This window comes from Mizuhopecten yessoensis, unplaced genomic scaffold (genome assembly GCF_002113885.1).
Source record: "Mizuhopecten yessoensis strain PY_sf001 unplaced genomic scaffold, ASM211388v2 scaffold5155, whole genome shotgun sequence".
Lineage (NCBI taxonomy): Eukaryota > Metazoa > Mollusca > Bivalvia > Pectinida > Pectinidae > Mizuhopecten > Mizuhopecten yessoensis.
In genome coordinates this window covers 66,546-85,834 of record NW_018405907.1, presented here as the reverse complement: position 1 = coordinate 85,834, position 19,289 = coordinate 66,546, and the positions used below count along the sequence as shown (strand labels likewise).

The following is a 19,289-nucleotide window of genomic DNA, read 5'->3' as shown; positions in this document are numbered from 1 at the left end:
TAACTGTAGAAAACACAGCAGCAAAGTCAATGACCTTGTGGCAATGACCTTAGCCACCTATAAGAAGATAAACCAAGAAACCAAACCTAACCTTCTGACATTGTATCTGCAAATACCGCATCATGTGTCATTTGTGTTCAACAATATACGCACATACTGCATCATGCCATTTTTGGGTAACGTTGTATACGCATGGTGAATCATGTACCATCCTTTAACATCGTATACACATACTGCCTTATAAGTCGTTTTTGTTCAACATTGTATATACCTTTTGTTTCATGTGTCATTATTATTCAACATTGTTGCAAACACATACTGCATTAGGTGTTATTTCTGTTCAACATTGTATACACATACTGTATACTTGATCAGGTTTGTTATTTTATCATCAGCGGTACTGAAAGCAAAACTATTTTAACACAATGCTCGCAACATCTATGATAAAACTCAAAACGGGAAAATGCCTATTAAGACACTAGCAGCGTTACAGTTTTCAACAGATAAATTGATATCTATATATTTTTACTTATTTTAAATTAAAATTTAATATAAAGCGTGCCAGAACAAATATCAGTTTCATCGACCTTGTCACGTAAAACGAATACCATAAATACGAAGAAAGAAAACACTATTTTAGAAATAAATCTATGTAGATAGCCAAACATAGTAAAAGTTCAATTTACCATGTGACTACTTCGACAATGTGGAGCTCATCGTAAGTTCTAAAAGAAAAAAATGATTAAAGTAATTTCAAACAGAAATATTTCAGTACAAAAAAAGAGAGGAAATTGTCATACTTACACTAGAAATATATACATACTGAAGAATACTGCAACACTGAAACCAAAACGCAATACGCTGGTCTTAGAAATAAATGGTTGCCCGAAACTATGTCTCCTTGATAGACGACTGACTCACGGTCACCATTGATGTTGAAATATATGTAAGGAAATGATAATGCACAAGGGTACTGTGACTGCCTTTTCACATTTTAACAGCTAGAAATCAGGAAATATTCATAAATGAATGCGATTATTAGCACATTTCATTAGTATCATTTAATAATTTCACAATCAGTACGACATAAGCATTGCTGAGCATTTTAAAACATTTTTAACTGTAAGACATTTGTTTAAGAGCAGATATTCCCCAAAACAAAAACGGTTAGTTATTTCTTCAGATATCGACTACTGACTGACAAACTCACAATACAACTTTTCGAGAGATACAAGTTCATGAAGAATATGGCCACGTTTTATGGTTGTCATCAGTATCTTCTTTGGGAATATCTCACTGCCTTGTGAGATATGAAGGTCGATGGTGTTATTAGTATGTTCATTAGAATGCCTTATTGCTTTGTTGGCACTGTCCCCAATGATGTGACATTATGTGAATTTGACCTAGATTTATATGGCGGTTGTCGTCGATAAAGCAGAAGACGCTTATCCTTCCGGTACACCTGGTCTTATTTCCTTGTACGCTTTTAAAGGTCGAAATGAGGGTCTTTTCTGTATTATATTATGCTTTAGTGTTATCGAATTTGAGTTCAAATATGGTTTTGTTGATACTTCGGTATTACCTTACAGGAAGATATATTAAACTGATATATTTGACAAATTTTCTCTGATTAGATTAAACTCACTCTTTCCGTTAAAGTTTAACCGAATTTGTCGAAATATCTTGGCATTAAACAAATAAATATAAATCCTGTAGCGATAGTGATTAAATAGTCATAAGTATGTTTAATGGGTTTCTATGTGTAGATCTGTTAACTGTTCGACTCAGATTGTTACTATAAACAATGAAAATTAATGCGATAATCAATATATCCTACCTGACATCGTTTTTCTTGTTGTAATTGAAGTCCAATTGGCTCATCGCCAAATTAGGTCTGAAATGATTGTACAAAAAACAAAGGATAAACGCTGGGATTGTCAAGTGAGACACAGACATTGGTTCTATAAAAAAAAAATGAAAGAAGAGGGAAAAATCCAGGTCTAAGTGCTGCAATAGGTTCTGAAAATTCCGTTCAATGTCTCCAATTCTGCAGAAATTCCCACATTAATCGTCACCAAATATAATGCAGTTGGACAAAGCAAGTATGTATTTTACCGATCTCAGTGTAGAAACACTTTTGATATGTATTTGTCTTTTTTCAAAACTTAAACACCACTGCTTAATCCTATATAGTCGAAAAGTCCAAATGGGAAAGTCAAATGAACTAAGGGAATTTCCTAACGGATGTTTCTCTCCTTCGTATTTCTAGTGGGTACTTTGTGGATAGGTAATATACTCGAGTTATGTTTCGACTTTGTTCAAAATTACCTTCTCGCAAGTAGTGCAAAGGTATTACATTTATCATTAATCCAATAAACAAAAAATTATATTGTTTTTGTTTAGAGCATGTTGTAAAATTGATTTCAGATTTAACTATATAGGATATGTGGTTGTGTCCTTTGGATGAGATCCCATTGAGTACAAGGAAACCCATTATGGTCCTACTGTTATTGTTTGCTGGGAAATCGATTCTATTTCAAACACAGGTTTATATAAGGGCCTCCCTTGGCAAAAGAAAAAAAAAATATAAAGAAAAAAAATAAATAATAACATGCCTAGAGATATAATTGAACAATACCATGTAGCTGTTGTACCAGTTCGTCAAGAATCCATATTAATGCAATCATGATTTTCCATTCTAATCTTACTAAGAAGGTGTTCTGTAGACCCTCGTAATTTGTTTGTACTTTGTAAGAATACGAACGATATTTTGGTATCTTTTAGCTTCGAGCTATTATCGATTTTGTGTACCCTCTTGTTGGATAAGTTATATTGCATTTTCAAGCCAGTATATGAAGCCGAAAACTTTCAGATTGGGTCGAGTGGAATTTCAAACTAAATTCGGATTTTTTTTTATTACTTTTTCCCAATTTTGTCATCAGATTTATAGTACCATCCTCACCCTGAACAATCAAAATAGTGTGTCCTTTCCATACACTGTATATTAAACACAATAGTAGTTTTGATACCCTGTACATTTATTGTGTTAACCATTTTCATGAAAACCAGGCCGCTCCATAATACCATATATATGTATATATATAATACCAGCAATGTTTACGTAAGGACAGTGGTAAAGTAACTGAGGAAAATGTTCTTTTACGTCATTCCCCGTGATTTGGCGGAATCGACTGTGCCATTTAAAATCAACATACTATTTACCATATCTTCCGTATTTGAATAATACGAAATGGAGATAGCATATTAACAATACTTTCTTACTTCTACATGTCTATGCCTGTTATTCAAGTGTGTCCTAACCACAGTTATATAACAAATAGCAATTACAAACATCATACAAATGACTCTCAGAAATAGACCGATTTCCGATCCGCAACATAAGTACAGATTGAAAAAAGAAGGGGAAAATAAAAGACAAACCATCAATAAGCAAAACTGGAAATAATTAGAACATGTATGATCTCATAAAATAAAAATAGATACTTCGAACGCGGAACTGTATATTTTACTACCGACCAGTACAGAATCTATACCAGAATCCATGGTTATACATTTTGCCATTTATCAACATGAAGCTTGTGATGCTTTCCATGACATGTGTGAAGCTCTAAATAATAAGTTAACGACCCATAAATAAGAGCAAGGAGAAACGTCTGGCTGGAAAAGACATCTTTATCGCGATTAAATGTATACCTATCAGTGATATATCGCACAGAGACAAGGAGTCAAACACGAGTAACCGTCAATCATTTCGTCTATCGATGGTTTTCAGCAAGGTACTTGTTTTCACGTACAGAAGATTCATATATGAATTGGCCTCAAATCCTCTTCCTTATATTATAAACGTACGATCATATAAAAATAAGTGACATATGTAATAATTTTATATCGTAAGAAAAGTGGTTAACTTAGATATCAATCAACTGGAAGGAAACTAGCAAATGCTATTTCCCAATATGATAAAACAAGTAGTTCAAACATTATCATTCAGGGAATAGTTTGTTTATATTTTGTCTATCTAACAAACAAATTTCGTTTCCAAAGTCTTATCTTATTTTTCCATTCAACACTATTTTTCACATAAACTTATCGTTATCATTGCTATCAAACACAAAGATGAAACATTTCATTGCTGAAGATCAGAGGAATGTTCAGCATAGCAGAGTGGATGAACGTGTTATGACTAAAGTGAAGGCAGACATCGTTCTTAAATTAGCTACTGTAATACCAATATGCAAAATCTTAGACAAACAAATAAACGAATGAAAAACAAATCGATCAGAAATGTGATTGTGAATACTGACAGGATGTATCGACAGGCTTCACGTATCCAGGAAGTAGATTTTAATAAGAACTGTAACCAATGCAAAAGCAGTATTCGTAATAGCTGTCATTAAGAATTTCAGAGATTGGAATCACATCGTTTCAGTTAAGCCTTCCTGCTTAAAAATGATACCCAATATATACGACATTAATACGGAATTCAAATAAAACTGACAATTCTGCGAGTAACATGTTTTTTCATTGACGGGACATTTCTTGCCAAAGCCTAACAACTGCTCCATCACTTGAGGCTGAGGTGTTTCCTGATGTAATACCAAGAGGCGCTACATACAACATTTATTACATACACCGTTCCAAACCCTCCGAAAGCAATATACTTACCATCCACAAAACACCGAACCGCTCAATAACACGATCAATTGTGTAGCGAAATGTGTTTACTGCGGTCCTTTTATTCTTAAAGCATTTCGTTGGAATCGTTAGCCCTGTGCACGAGTGATCCCATTATATTTTATTTCTAATATCAAAAGGATTCCAACATATTTTCCATAATGACAAGTTTTTCGTCTGAAATTGCATAAGAATCATAGAGCAATCAATACATTCATGTAGGATTAAAGCTTCGACAAATTCTCTGATACACGTTGATAAAGGAATTCTCTGGTACACGATGCTAAAGGAATTCTCTGGTACACGATGTTAAATGAATTATCTGGTACACAATGATAAAGAAATTCTCTGGAACACGCTGTTAAATGAATTTTCTGATACACGATGTTAAAAGAATTCTCTGATACACGTTAGTAAAGGAATTATCTGGTACACAATGATAAAAGGATTTTCTGGTACACGATGATAAAGGAATTCTCTGGTACACGCTGATAAAGAAATTATCTGGTACACGATGTTAAAGGAATTCTCTGTTACACGATGTTAAATGAATTCTCTGATACACGATGATAAAGGAATTCTCTGGTAAACGATGATAAAGGAATTCTCTGGTACACGATGTTAAAGGAATGCTCTGGTACACGATGATAAAGGAATTATCTGGTACACGATGATAAAGGAATTCTCTGGTACACGCTGATAAAGAAATTATCTGGTACACGATGTTAAATGAATTCTCTGATACACGATGTTAAATGAATTCTCTGATACACGTTAGAAAAGGAATTATCTGGTACACAATGATAAAAGGATTTTCTGGTACACGATGATAAAGAAATTCTCTGGTACACGATGTTAAAGGAATTCTCTGGTACACGATGTTAAATGAATTCTCTGATACACGATGTCAAATGAATTCTCTGATACACGTTAGTAAAGGAATTATCTGGTACACAATGATAAAAGGATTTTCTGGTACACGATGATAAAGGAATTCTCTGGTACACGATGTTAAATGAATTCTCTGATACACGATGATAAAGGAATTCTCTAGTAAACGATGATAAAGGAATTATCAGGTACACGTTGATAAAGGAATTATCTGGTACATGACGATAAAGGAATTATCTGGTACACGATGATAAAGGAATTCTCTGATTCACGTTGATAAAGGAATTATCTGGTACATGATGAAAAAGGAATTTTCTGGTACACGATGATAAAGGAATTCCCTGGTACACGTTGATAAAGAAATTCTCTGATACACGTTGATAAAGAAATCATCTGGTACACAAACATAAAGGAATTATCTGGTACATGACGATAAAGGAATTATCTGGTATACGATGATAAAGGAATTCTCTGGTACACGTTGATAAAGGAATTCTCTGATACACGTTGATAAAGGAATTATCTGGTAAACGATGACAAAGGAATTATCTGGTACACGTTGATAAAGGAATTCTCTGTTACACGTAGATAAAGGAGTTTTTTTTTACAATCGATATCGGCTATTTTGTTTGTCTCAATCATTGTAGTACTTCAACATAGAATACGTCTTGTTCGTTTCCAATTTGTCGTCTAGTCTTGACTATCAGATCATCCCCAATAGATGACTTCTTAGATGATTGCGCCCATTCGAATGGTAAAATAGCGGTTAAAATTGAAGTCATGATTTTCCTAAATATTTAAAGCATATTGATTAGAAAATATTTAATATTCCAATGACTTCTATCTTTGTCAAGTATAAGCATGCGAAGCCTTTTCGTGACTGCTACGTATCTCACAAGGCGCAGGAGAAGTTATTATCATACATAAATTAATGGTTTAATTTCGTTTAGTATTGTTTAACGTCCTATCAACAGCTATGGTCATTTAAGGACGGCCTCCCCTGTCTGCCAGATGTATGCGTGTAGTGTATGCGTGTGTGTTTTGGTAGGCGGCGATATGTTCGTGTTTGTCCCCTAGTAAAAGCGCGGAACTGATGCCGACTTTATAGTGCTACCTCACTAAAACATATTGCCGAAGACACCCAGCCGGACATCCCAGCCGGTCACATTATACTGACAACGGGCGAACCAGTCGTCCCACTCCTAAATTACTGAGCGTTTAACAGGAGTAAAATTATTCTTATATATTTTTTTCACGTGTTATACCCTGAGCGTGATAATAACGGAATAACATTAATTGTTTGCTATGCCAGTTTTGTCCTGTTGATAAGGAAAAGGAGCGAAAGTTAGGTGCACTGTACATTCAACATTTGTAAATCACAAAGAACACTTATTTTCTACTATATATTTGGAAACTTTCGCCCTTTATGTCGCCTTTAGCATTTCATTGATAGGTATATCATATCGTTTACCAATATTCGCTGTAATGACACATGCCAATTTACTCTCATTAAAGAGGGCGATGACGGCATAAAGTAAATTGCAGTGAACATGTCCAGGTAAACAGAATACAATGTTTATCTATGCGTATTTAAGCTTCAATATTGAGAAAGGTTTGAGATGTTCCGTCATGCAGGTTTCACCGACAAAAGAGTTCCTTGGCAAAGGCCTCTATGTTTAGTGTACACCCTGTCACCTAAAGCTTGTATTACATACCTGCGGATGGCGTTTTTCCAGTCATGGCATTCCGTTTCTAGGTTCATATAAGTACTATTATTAACTCCGCATACTCATAATGTATAGCCCGGAAGGCTGAATTATTTCTTTATTTAAGTTTGCGGTTCTGATGTATGCATTGAGATGATTATGTGACTGGTTCAATCCAAACTCCGGTACATGTATACCTGGTCCTGTGGTGTTCTATAAAGACGGGCTTTTAACTGGGGTTTGTTTGATAACACTTTGTTGGGGGGTTGGATGGCACAGTGGATAGCTAAATTACATTCACGAAGACAACTGAGAGGTTCGAATTCAATAACACGGCATTAAGACCTCTCGCGCGCTTCCATCCGGCCTAATAAGGGTAAGAGTGATTGATTTAAGTTGAAATAAATTGTTTTATGATTTGAAACATTGATGAAAACTGTTCATATATTTGCTGTCAAGTACACAAGGGTTAGATGTACAGGATACACATTAATTATATAGAATTTGATAAAAATGAGCAATGTCTTGACGAAATGATATAGCCTGTCATTACACTAAAGTGGTAAAAGTGCATTAGTTTTAATTCTCTCCCATTAATGTGTATTACTGTATATCACCTGAAGGAGGAGCGCTGGCGGCGCGAATTGCGTGGATCAGAGTAAAGCTACCGCCTACCGTGTTGGATGCTGTACTACACGGCACGTTATAAGTAGTATCGACTTCTGGGACGCTGCCTGTTCTATGGTTATTGAAAGTGTAGAACACAACTGTAGCCTTTCAGCAACAGTAGCATAACAAATATAAACAACATCGTCAAACTTTCAGCATATCGTGATAAGGTTAGGGCGAAAGTTATACTGTAAACGTCGAAATATTTGCGTTGTGAAAAACGTGGCGTGGTGTAAATGGGCTCGAAAACATCCACTCGCAAATATTTATTTATAGACTTTAAAGAGAATCATTGGTTAGGTGAAAAATCCAATGCTGCGATCAATTTGAAAAAAAATATTACAACGCGAAGATTTCCACTCGCGAATTTTATAATTCCACAATACTGTTGAGCAAAGAGGAGAGAATATTAAATATGTTTATTGAGACACTTATAGACAAGATAATTTAGTGGTACCACCCTAATAACAAAGGGTTTGGGGATGAGAGTGTCCAGGACAAACATAACATTTTCCTTCATACGACTCATGGTCAACTTTCTGACCTAGTGCTTATTGTTAAGGTTTTCTCAGTTAGCGGTCAACACACAAATATTTATAATGGCGAGGGTGTCGGCACACACCAGTTGAAGTATTTGGGACGCCAATGAAGGCTCATAAGGTTCCTTGAAAAGATTGAGCTACTATAGGGCTAATTGAAGACAAACATGGTCGCATAAAAATCTCTCGTACTATCTTGTATTTTTATACACTTTGCTGAAAACAACATTTACTTTACATCTGTTATAAATCCAGTGAAGTGCGATAAACCTTAATATTGTTGTAAACAAACTGCACGATGTACCAATAGTGCATTGAAGGCCCAGTCCGCCAACGTTCGATACGCTTGACGACAGCAAAATGCAAAAATTGAATCTAAAATACTTTCATAAAGATTTCAATTCAAAACAAACGTTTTTATATATATGAAATATAATTAATCTCTAGTAACAACAAACACAGAAATACTTGAAACGGTTTTTTTTTAAATCACATTTGAAAATTTGCATCAATAACTTATTCAGCTAACAAGTCTTTGAAAAATTTAGCCAGGGCCTGTTAGTTTCAAGCTTGACAAGCCTAACGGGTTTTAACAATAAATATTCATATGATGATTTTTTTCAGAATATTTACAATTTACATATTTATGTGTGTCAAATCATAGACGATTATTTTGAATCCTTATTTTGAAGATTTAAATTCAAATCCCTTCAATATTTTTTTTAATTTTTTCCAGATAAAATGTTTGAAATACTTATCGGTTAAGCTAACCAGTCTTTGCCAAACTGGATACGAATATAAATCACTTATGTAAAAATATCATATTTCCAATAATCAATACACAGCTCTAGAATGTACATTCTATTGTAAGGACAAGACTGATAAAACAAAGAAAAGATAAAAGCCGAAAGGTGACTTGACTTGAATCCATATTTTACTTGGTGCCGAGTGTAACAACTGTCTAATCTATAATACAAACGTTAGTTGTGATTTAAAGACCTACCAGGAATCCTTGTATACAGCAGTAAGAGGCGTCTTAAATGATATTCCAGAAATGTGATGATAGATACACTTCTGCAAGATTGTATACGTTCTGTTACTTACAATAGACAGGTTTAATGGTCGCCATCAGGATCTCACAGAGAAATACTCTTTTGTGGGATATGGAGGTCGATGATTTTATTATGCTGATCAGTGCATTGTGGTTTTATTGTCACTACCCAAGGGAGAGTTCATTGGTTCACAGTAATATTACATATGGCCTGATTTTCTTTGAATCTTATTGGATGAATCTTGACCTCATGTTCGCCAATATACATCATATAGACCCATGTTTCTCTTTTTATTTTGCACGTGACCATAACCATATCGACCCCGTGTTTCTAACATTATATACGGAATTTCGTTCCTGATTCTTACTATTTTGATATCTGGAGTAAAATCGACCTCGGACTCCGTCATCGGTCGACATTACTCTAGCAGGTCCATATAACAACGTATCAAGTTCAAACGTGATATTTCTTAGCTCCAGACTTCGTCATAATATCAGCACATATGCTCTATTTGATAGTGAATGGGCATCCTTAGGGGAAGAATATCGGCATCAATTGGTGGTTGTAACCATTTAACTTTCATGTTAAAATACTTAAAGTTGCTCTGCATCCTTCAATTGCAATGCATTGAGAAGACAACTGTTGTTATGAGACTATAACAACATTTGCTATTGTAACGTCATCAATCTCTATTGTGACGTCAATAATTTCATTGTTGTCAAAACGTGATTGCTGTTCAAAGAACTGTTGGAAATAACTAAACAACTCTATCGTAACTACTCTATCAAAATGTAAATATCAATGATGAATAGTTTAGCAAATACTGTTATGGTCCTATAACACACATTTCTATTAGTGACAAACTTACACAAATCCCTGCAGGGCTTAAGTTTGTCATCAATAGCAATGTGCGTTATAGGACCATAACAACATTTGCTAAAACATTCATTGCTTAATAATTTGTTGCTAAAATCATTCGAACAAAAAACAAAAGACTAATTTTGATAGACGCAAAGATAACGTTATAGCAGTTAATACATTATAAACATGGTGTTCACACAATGCAGCTAAACAAAATAAGGTGTTTTTTTTGTACAAAACATCTGTATTCAAAAATTCAAAATGTCCATTCAAATTGTGTTGAAATCTTTACTAACAGTATTTTCGTTTTTTTGATATTTTTCAGAAATCCAAGAGGAACATGGTTGTTGACTAGAAAGGTTATACCATCAGCAGTTATTTGGATCGAAAGTAATATGGCTTCAGCGCAAGTAAAGCCGAAATCTCCTTATGTATATACGTACTCAACAGATTCTATGAAGATAACAGATGACAGGAAGAAAAGTGGTTCTGTCAAAATCGCAGAAGGGAGTAAAAAGGAAGATGGATCTAAATCGAAGAGCGGACAAAATAAAAAAGCATGTAATGTGCCGGATACGAATCTGCTCTTGGCGTGTTTAGTGACTGTATGTTTCCATCCTTTATTTGGTGCAGTCGCCGCCTATTTATCTATCTCCGCCGCCAGTGCGTATAGAGACGGACGCCGGAAGGAAGGCGAGATGCGCGCGTTTATCTCCGTCATTGTAAGTCTTGTTGGAATTGTCTTCACAGTCGTTCTGGTGATGACACTGGTCCTATGGCTGACCATAGGCGATTATAAACTACCTGTGGAAAGCTGATGGCACGAACTCCGGTTTACGGCTACCCAAGGTCGATATTTGAAACAAACTATCAAAGATGGATTTTGATACTGTTCCGAGTTAACGCGGAGGGAGTGTGCGTCGGTCGGACTCGCAATGGAGCCCAAACACTCTATTTCGCGTCCAAGCTTTCACACGAATGAATGGACCATGTGCAAACGTTTCGTAGAAGCATATCTGTATGCATGTTTGAACGGCACGTTACTGTCAATTATCATCCGTCTCCATAAGGCAGGGTCAACACAGTTGTGGAGACGTCATCGATTACATTTTGCACAAGGACATCGAACTGAAAGAAGATCACTTTATGATGTTATATAGCATTCTCCGTGAATGTGTTATAGCATGCCAAAACAACGAATGTGAACCAATGGAAACAACTGATAGTAAAATCTCACCCACTCAAGGAGTTAAGTCGTTTATTATATACTATGTATGTATTGATTTAACTCCAACTAATTTATCATAATACATAAATAACTAATTATCTAAAGGATGATAAATATGATATAACTAAGGAACGCACATCCACTTGTTTCAAACTTAAATTAAGAAACAGTAAAATCATTGTAAATATTTCATCAGTATGAAAGACGTGTAACCATTATTCGTACCATGTGGCGACTAAAGAACAACGCTTTACATATGTATTGAGCAACTGCTCAAGCACACTCTTAGATACGTTGATGAAGAATTTGGGCATTAAAGGGACATTGTTATCATGTAAGTTTGCAAACATCGCACGCTATCGTTCCTTTCATCAAGTGGAATAATGTTAGATGTCTAGAGTGTGGCATCATGGTGTCTTAAGGTGCAGGCAGACCCAAATCTGAAGTAGGAGTTTAAAGATCCCTGTTCCACTGCTGGTAATTCAATAGATAATTAAACTGCGGTTTTGTTCATATATTCAGTAGCCTCCTCTTAATTTCGTTTTGATATAACTGTAGCGGTTTTGAACAAATGCATTGCCGTTGACTAGGTAGCTCACTTGATTAGAGCGATAGTAACAAGCAACAATTTGAGGTCCAGAGTTCGAATCCTGGTATAGCCCCACAGACGTTTTGCTCTCAAAATAACATTGCTATGTATTGATGATTTCATCTTTATGATGTTTTCCAAAAAGTTCCTCAGGGTGTTTTATTTTCATAAATGTTTTATCAAACTACAGTTATGCCGCAAAAAAAAAATCAAAAATCAGATCCATTTTGGATAGTTTTTTTGCAGTGGTACAAGGATTCTTAATAGTGATATAAATCTCTGTCATACGTGGCAGTTTACTCCCAGAACGTGGTTAATATGAGAATTCTGAGACTACACTTTATGTGATAAAATTATAAACTGTTTTACAAACTACTGTATTATTTAAGTGTCCTGTGTATGTCCATGTGTCTATGTCCTCAACTTGTGGTTGACATCATACAATGGCGTGCTGCCATCTCATCATAGGAGTAAGTATCAAGTGTTTATTAATTCAAAACTAGATTAAAAAGCTTACTTGGTTTTGTGAAACGAGATTATTTGCACTCATATACAGTTCAAATGTTACAGTTTCTAATCAGCCCACATGCACTTGGATAATCTGATTTTAATAACGGTTCAGTATATATACGTTAGGGCTATGTACATACTAATAGAAGTGAAAAGAAATAGTTCATACGACTAGGAATCAACGTCTGAAACGCGAACAAATACAATGACATATGCTGAGCTATGTAAGAAGCTAATATAAGATATGTGAAACCGGTTTTTAGAATTCTTATTCATATTACTGGTGTAATCACATCGAATTTGTGTTTATTACCTTTTTTTTTTTTTTTTTAAATATTGCCTTTTAATGGTTTCTTTTATAGTCATCAAACAAATCCGGGGCTTTTGACAGTTTTAGCAACATGAGTAATTTGATATTTCTCGAACATATATGTAGTGGTATTCTCAAAATTCCCAGCTGTCGATCAGTTTCATTTTATTTTAATTTGAGATGTTTGTGAAATTTAGGTATAGATATTTACCTAAATCAAAATGTTTATCATGTTTTATTCCTTTAAGTGAAAATCAAGTTAGCAGACAGTTGGAATATGTCCTTTTACATAAAAGAAGTAACACTGAGAACATATCCCTTTAAATATCTAAGAGATGGTAAAAAAAGAGGAATCTACAAATACATAAAAGTATAACATAGACGAGACAGAGATGTGTGTATGATGTAGACGACCTATTGAAAGCCAGCCATCTATAAAAAGAAAACCTCATGAAGTGGGTTTTTGGATGTAAAACGGATTACGCATCTTAAGTTGCATGTGTTCGTGAAAGATTGGCGACTGAGGGACGACATGCAAGGATGATGGAAGCTTTTGCAGTCTTTTCCAGATACCATTTGCTGGAAAAAAATATCGATCCTCGATTTTCTGTAATAACAGTTGTCCTAGCAAACGGCTAGTTTTCTTTTAAAGCCCCGTAGTTTCTATCATCGTCACGAATACAAACGGTCATATAACAGGAGTTATTACGGTGATGTATCATGAGCCAAACTAAAATAATCATACCACTTTCGATAATTCTCGTTTCCGAATACGTCAACGCTGGCAATGAATATTCGTTTACAATCGTAAAATTCGGATGTGTTTGCTGATAAAAGAACCGGAGTTGAAAATAAACATCAAATAACGTAGTTTGTTGGGAATAATTAAAATCGATATTGCTGCAGGCTAAGGTCATACACAAGAGGTAATGTAGCACGGTATATTTGAAGGACTTTTAAGAACTTGCATGCTTGTGTAGAAAGCAGCTATCTATTCCCTATGTACATGACGATGCTCTTGTGTGTAATTCTATTTATCGCTAATTACAACAGTAATACCTGCCTGAATATTAGGATTTCCTGTTTTAGTTGTTATAACTATATACTTCGTTTCAATTTAGATGTCAACGAGAAAAATGTCGCACAATGAAAATCAGCAGAATTTCTTTCTAGGAAAGGTCAACATGTCTGTTTGAAATAAGAAACGTACAGTCATTTACCGTTAAGCCCTGGATAGGTTAGAGAATTGATTCGATTAGGAATCTTTGTATAAATAATATTTAAAATTTAAAAATATATTGCCATTGGAAACATTTAACAATTCGTTAAATATCCTCCAAACTTAGACAGAGTAAATCAAAGTGTTTGATTTTCAGGTCTCAAGCACAAACCATATGACATCCGATGTTAGAATGTCACTATCCCCGTAACGACACATTCTATAGGATTATTTTTCTCTTATTATTTAGAAGGGTGCTATGAACGAATTCGGAACGAATGCAAGCTATCGTCCGGTCTCATGTTAATCTGCACACGAGTTGCTGACGCCACGTCACTGGAGTAGTAAGCACATGATGCAATGATGAAACATTACGTGTTAGTATATATTTACGCTCTACCCATACCGTCAATGATATATCAATATCCTACCATGCAAGCATTTACCCATTATAACCGGTATGTAACATGTGTAATCCACCAATGGAAAACAACAGTATAGTTTCGTACCTTTGTTGTAATCATTTAAAAAATATGGGGTTAAATCAATCTTAAAAAAATGCATGATAAGGTATTCTGAATTTCAAATATACAAAAAATCTAATAACGTGTTTTTACATTTCAGAATATTTAATTGTATAGGTCTTACATACGAAAGAAGCTTATACATGCTCTTTCCTTAAAATATAAACAGTGCATACATATAATGAAGTAGAAATATACAGCCTTAAATAAAACTATAGAAGTATTGATATGAAATTATATTAGGTATTATTGAATCGCCAATTGTTATAATTAATATGAAACAGTATTCTAGTGGTAGGACGCCGGGCTTGTGACCGAAGGGTTGCGGGTTCGAGTCACGGCACGGCACTGTGTTGTATCTGTGAGCAAGATACTTTACTCCGCTTGTTCCAGTCCACTCAGCTGTAAATGAGTACGTGGTTGGGCAGTACTAGAATTGTAGAATGCTAGCTGTGAGCGCAAAAATGGCAGCACCGGCTGTATGCTCCCAAGGGAGTTGAGAAAGATTTTGGCTGGTTGAAAAGGTCCTATAACCAGGGATAATAATTTGTGAACCGCTCTGAGACGACCTACGAATTAGGCTGTGATAAAGCAGTATATAAGAACCTCGAAGTATTATTATTATTATTGCAAATAACGGCCAGTCGGTCAAACATGAAATGGGGATCAGCGCAGAAAAAATGTCTTTTAACTTTAACCATTTTGAGCTAGAACCCCAGAACAAACAGACCAACACCCGCAACAACAAATACACGTATTGGAAAAATATGGAAAATCTAATACAAACTTTTAGTATCCAAAATATGTCTCTAAATCGTCTCCAAAAGAGATATAGTTGAATAACTATCGAGTCTTTGACAACCATACAGAACATTTTGAACATTCAATGTAATATCATCACTCAGAACAGATATGGAGTTAATGAGGGGTACTCTTTGGTTCATATCTTCGGAACCATTCATTATTTTTTGGGATTCCTAATATTTTTGTCATATGATCATATGATGGTATAATTTGTTTCTGTCATGAAGATAATGATGTGCCTTAAAACGTGCATGGTTCTATGCAAATTTGTATATACGTGCTGTGGCGTGCCTTCCTCAAAGGTATAACGTTCATGTATGTGTGAACTCAATGTAAGCTGTAATAAACTGCAGTTATCTGTTGACATTATGTTACCTGTAACTGAATGTCATATATGTGTATATGTATCATCTGTTGATAAATCATACGTTTGTGAACGTTCTGAAACATGTAAATATTTGTACAGTTATATGGAATATATAAGTAGGTTTATGTCAACATTTATGTACAGAATACAGTATGCACGTGTAAGCATTATCCTGTTAGAGCATTAATGGTAAGAATATGAGATAAGTAAACATGTGAATATATTGTGTAGACATATGTGTATATCGTAGAAACTATATAATGATGTAAATATTTGAGTAGATATTGCACATGCGTATGTTGTGACGAAAACATGATGAACTCTTAAGGATCCCTGCCCCACTGCACACTTGTTTTTCCTATATGCAGTAAACTCCTTTTAATTTCCATTTGTATAAAACTGTGGGACAATTTGGCCAGGACACTTCCGTCAACAATTAGACAGGGTTATCACTTAGAATTGTCAGTTAAGCAGTCTGAAGTTGGAGGTTCGTATCCAGGTCAAGCCGGGCGGTATTTTGTTACATTCGGAACACTATTGAGGATTATGTTTTGTTACATTCGGAACACTATTGAGGATTATATTTTGTTACATTCGGAACACTATTGACGATTATATTTCGTTAATCCATTTCAATTATTTCGCATTAACGCCCGCAATGTATGTTTATTTTTCAGTAATTATGTTTCAAATCTTAAGTCATGCAGAAAAAGAAGAGTTTCCAATACTTCGTTACGGTTTTTGGTAGTGGAACAGGGAACCTTTAATGTCTCACCTTCATTGGTGGTATTGTATACCATCATAATTTTAACACAATCTAATAGTCCTGCCTACAAAGGCTTTATGATGCACACGCGCAATTCAATATATTCAAAATCGACTAAACATCACCACTTGTGTTAAAATTGTACTAAGGTTCATTTAATGTTGCTCTGTTCTTCAACATTTTCACTGGATTTTACCTTTAAGGGGGAATAACCGAAATGTGTTTCGTGTTAAATATCAATAGTGTGTCCCTTTATACATGTTATAACTTGATCCATATTCAAGACTGTAAATTTCTGTAAATTATCAGAAAATAGACTGTTGCAATTATTCCCATTTTTTTTGTAAATTGGGGATCCTTATGGCGTAAACAATACATGTTTTATTATGAATTGAATTGAATTTCTTATATGGTTGAGCTATACTTAATGAATGAGGTTAAATGTCACATTAATTGTATTATTATAACGTATACAAAAATGTTAAAGCACACTGTGTTGTAGATTACTTTACACATTATGCTGTGTAAGTGTTAGTTGAATCAGATCAATGTTGATTTTATCATATATATTATGTTGATAAATTGTTAATATTGTATTGTATGATTATAATACATGATATCTAGAATACATCAACGAAAATGCATTCTGAATTACAAATGTCAACTTCAATGACAAATCTATTTAATCACGTGATACATATCAGTGATATTAGAATAGAAAAAATACTCCTCAAAGAGAGTGACTCCCCTTTGCCAAAGACATAATCTCGTTTGTGCGGGATGAGACTTATAACATGGCGGCGTCCATGATAACTACGCCTTCAAACTATATGTGAGATATACAGAGATTATATGTATGTGATAAGTAAAACAATAAGGTTTAAACGACGAACAAACGTTGTATTTGAACCTTATATACCTGACTTGTATAGACATACGTTTGATATATCATCATTTTACATACCTGTACAAATATTCCATTTTGATGACGTTCCTGACCAGCATTTGTAGTGTAGTAAAATGGGTATTGTGGTTAAGTATTCCTGGGGTATCTACATAATTTCCAGCTCACTAATCATATGATATTGTATCTGTTAATGTTTTGCTCCGATGCTTGAAATACCTTACAGCTGGATATTTTTTAGGGAGATACATTCTTTACTTCACACAAGAGTAAATGTGATCGGGGAAATAAAAGTTAATGGATATATTTAAGTTGTGTCTTCGCGTGAATTGATTCTAGAACTAATTTTTATGCATATAATATATGAGATTATTATTCCGAGTCTATTTACATTTGACTTGTTAACAAAATAACAAGAAAATACCGAAGTGTTAACAAAACCCTAATTCAACCTAAAAATCGATAAAACTGTGCAAAATATGAATAAGAGAAAGATTAATATGGCGATCCTTGAATATTCCGGAAGGGTAAGCGTCTTCTTCTTCATCTAAGACGCCAACCATGTACATCTTAAATGAATCTAATAAATAAAACGTCCTCACATCGAGATCTCCAGTAGTGACAACAAAACCACAAGGTACTATAATGAGCATAAACAAAAACATCGACCTTCATGTCTCACAAGCATCTAAATAACGAGAGATAGCAGAAGAAATAAGTGATGCTCGCTCTTAATACCAGCTGAGACAATCCAAATGTGAAAAAAAAAAATGATTTTCTACAAAAGCTTAAGTTTTTAAGAAGAATTTAATGTAAGACATATGTGTAGAAGTCTCAAAATGCCATGACCTAGAAAATAGCCAGCTATACGGTGGGGTGTGTATATGTGTGCGCATACTTGATTTGTGTATCTCTGTGGCCACGCATGCGCAATGAACTGTTTACCACCAACTTCTATGAAATATTGCATACCATGTCATGCAACTTCACAATGATCTACACGATTTTAACTATGAATTTGCGCTTTTCTAGTTATTTATTTCCTTTGGATTTGGAAAATGCTATATGACAAGGTTAGTTATAATTGTTAAGCTAGATGACTATTGTGTGTGCTCGGCAATTCAAAAGACTAATCTACATTTCAAAGCAGTGCTAAATACATATATGTGAGGGGGAAAATTCGAAAATATCTTTGAAAAACAAGGAAAAAATAGATATTTTAAAAAACAAGAATGACATTGTCATTTCTTTAGAAGATTTCGTATAAAAACTGAGAAAATATATAAGTTTTCGAAAAAAAAGAAGCTTTGATTTTCGATGTTTATTTCACTTTTGAGTGATACTATAAAAATCACAAATTAAAACTAATCTCAGAGGAATGCAAAGACTGATTTTGTCTTCTTTGTTAAATTTCGAACTCGATTGTTGGCTTTTTTCCTCCTCTGAAATCTGATGTATCTGTTCATTGTGTGTGTTCGCGCATGCATGAGCTGAATATATTACGTATTACAATATGGTAGAATGCTAATGGGATGATATTGACGACATTAAACTGTGTACCATCCATCCCGACATCGTTTGTTTTCTATAGTGACCTTTCAACTTCTAAAGCTACGTTTGAATGGTTCCGCGTTAACAATGTAATCCGTCCTTAA

General features: G+C 34.5%; 1 protein-coding gene across 3 annotated transcripts in view; it reads left to right on the top strand.

Annotated features, from left to right (window-relative positions):
• Positions 1 to 15,153, top strand: part of LOC110450312 — a 106,766-nt gene extending 91,613 nt beyond the window's left edge. For all 3 annotated transcript variants that reach the window (XR_002462963.1, XR_002462962.1, XM_021497774.1), the window contains one exon: positions 10,739 to 15,153. Coding sequence is in view for 1 of the 3 variants with exons in the window: in XM_021497774.1 (XP_021353449.1) it covers positions 10,739 to 11,231 (493 nt within the window). In the remaining 2 variants the exon portion in view is untranslated. The remainder of the gene's footprint in view (positions 1 to 10,738) is intronic.
• Positions 15,154 to 19,289: the final 4,136 nt, after the last annotated feature.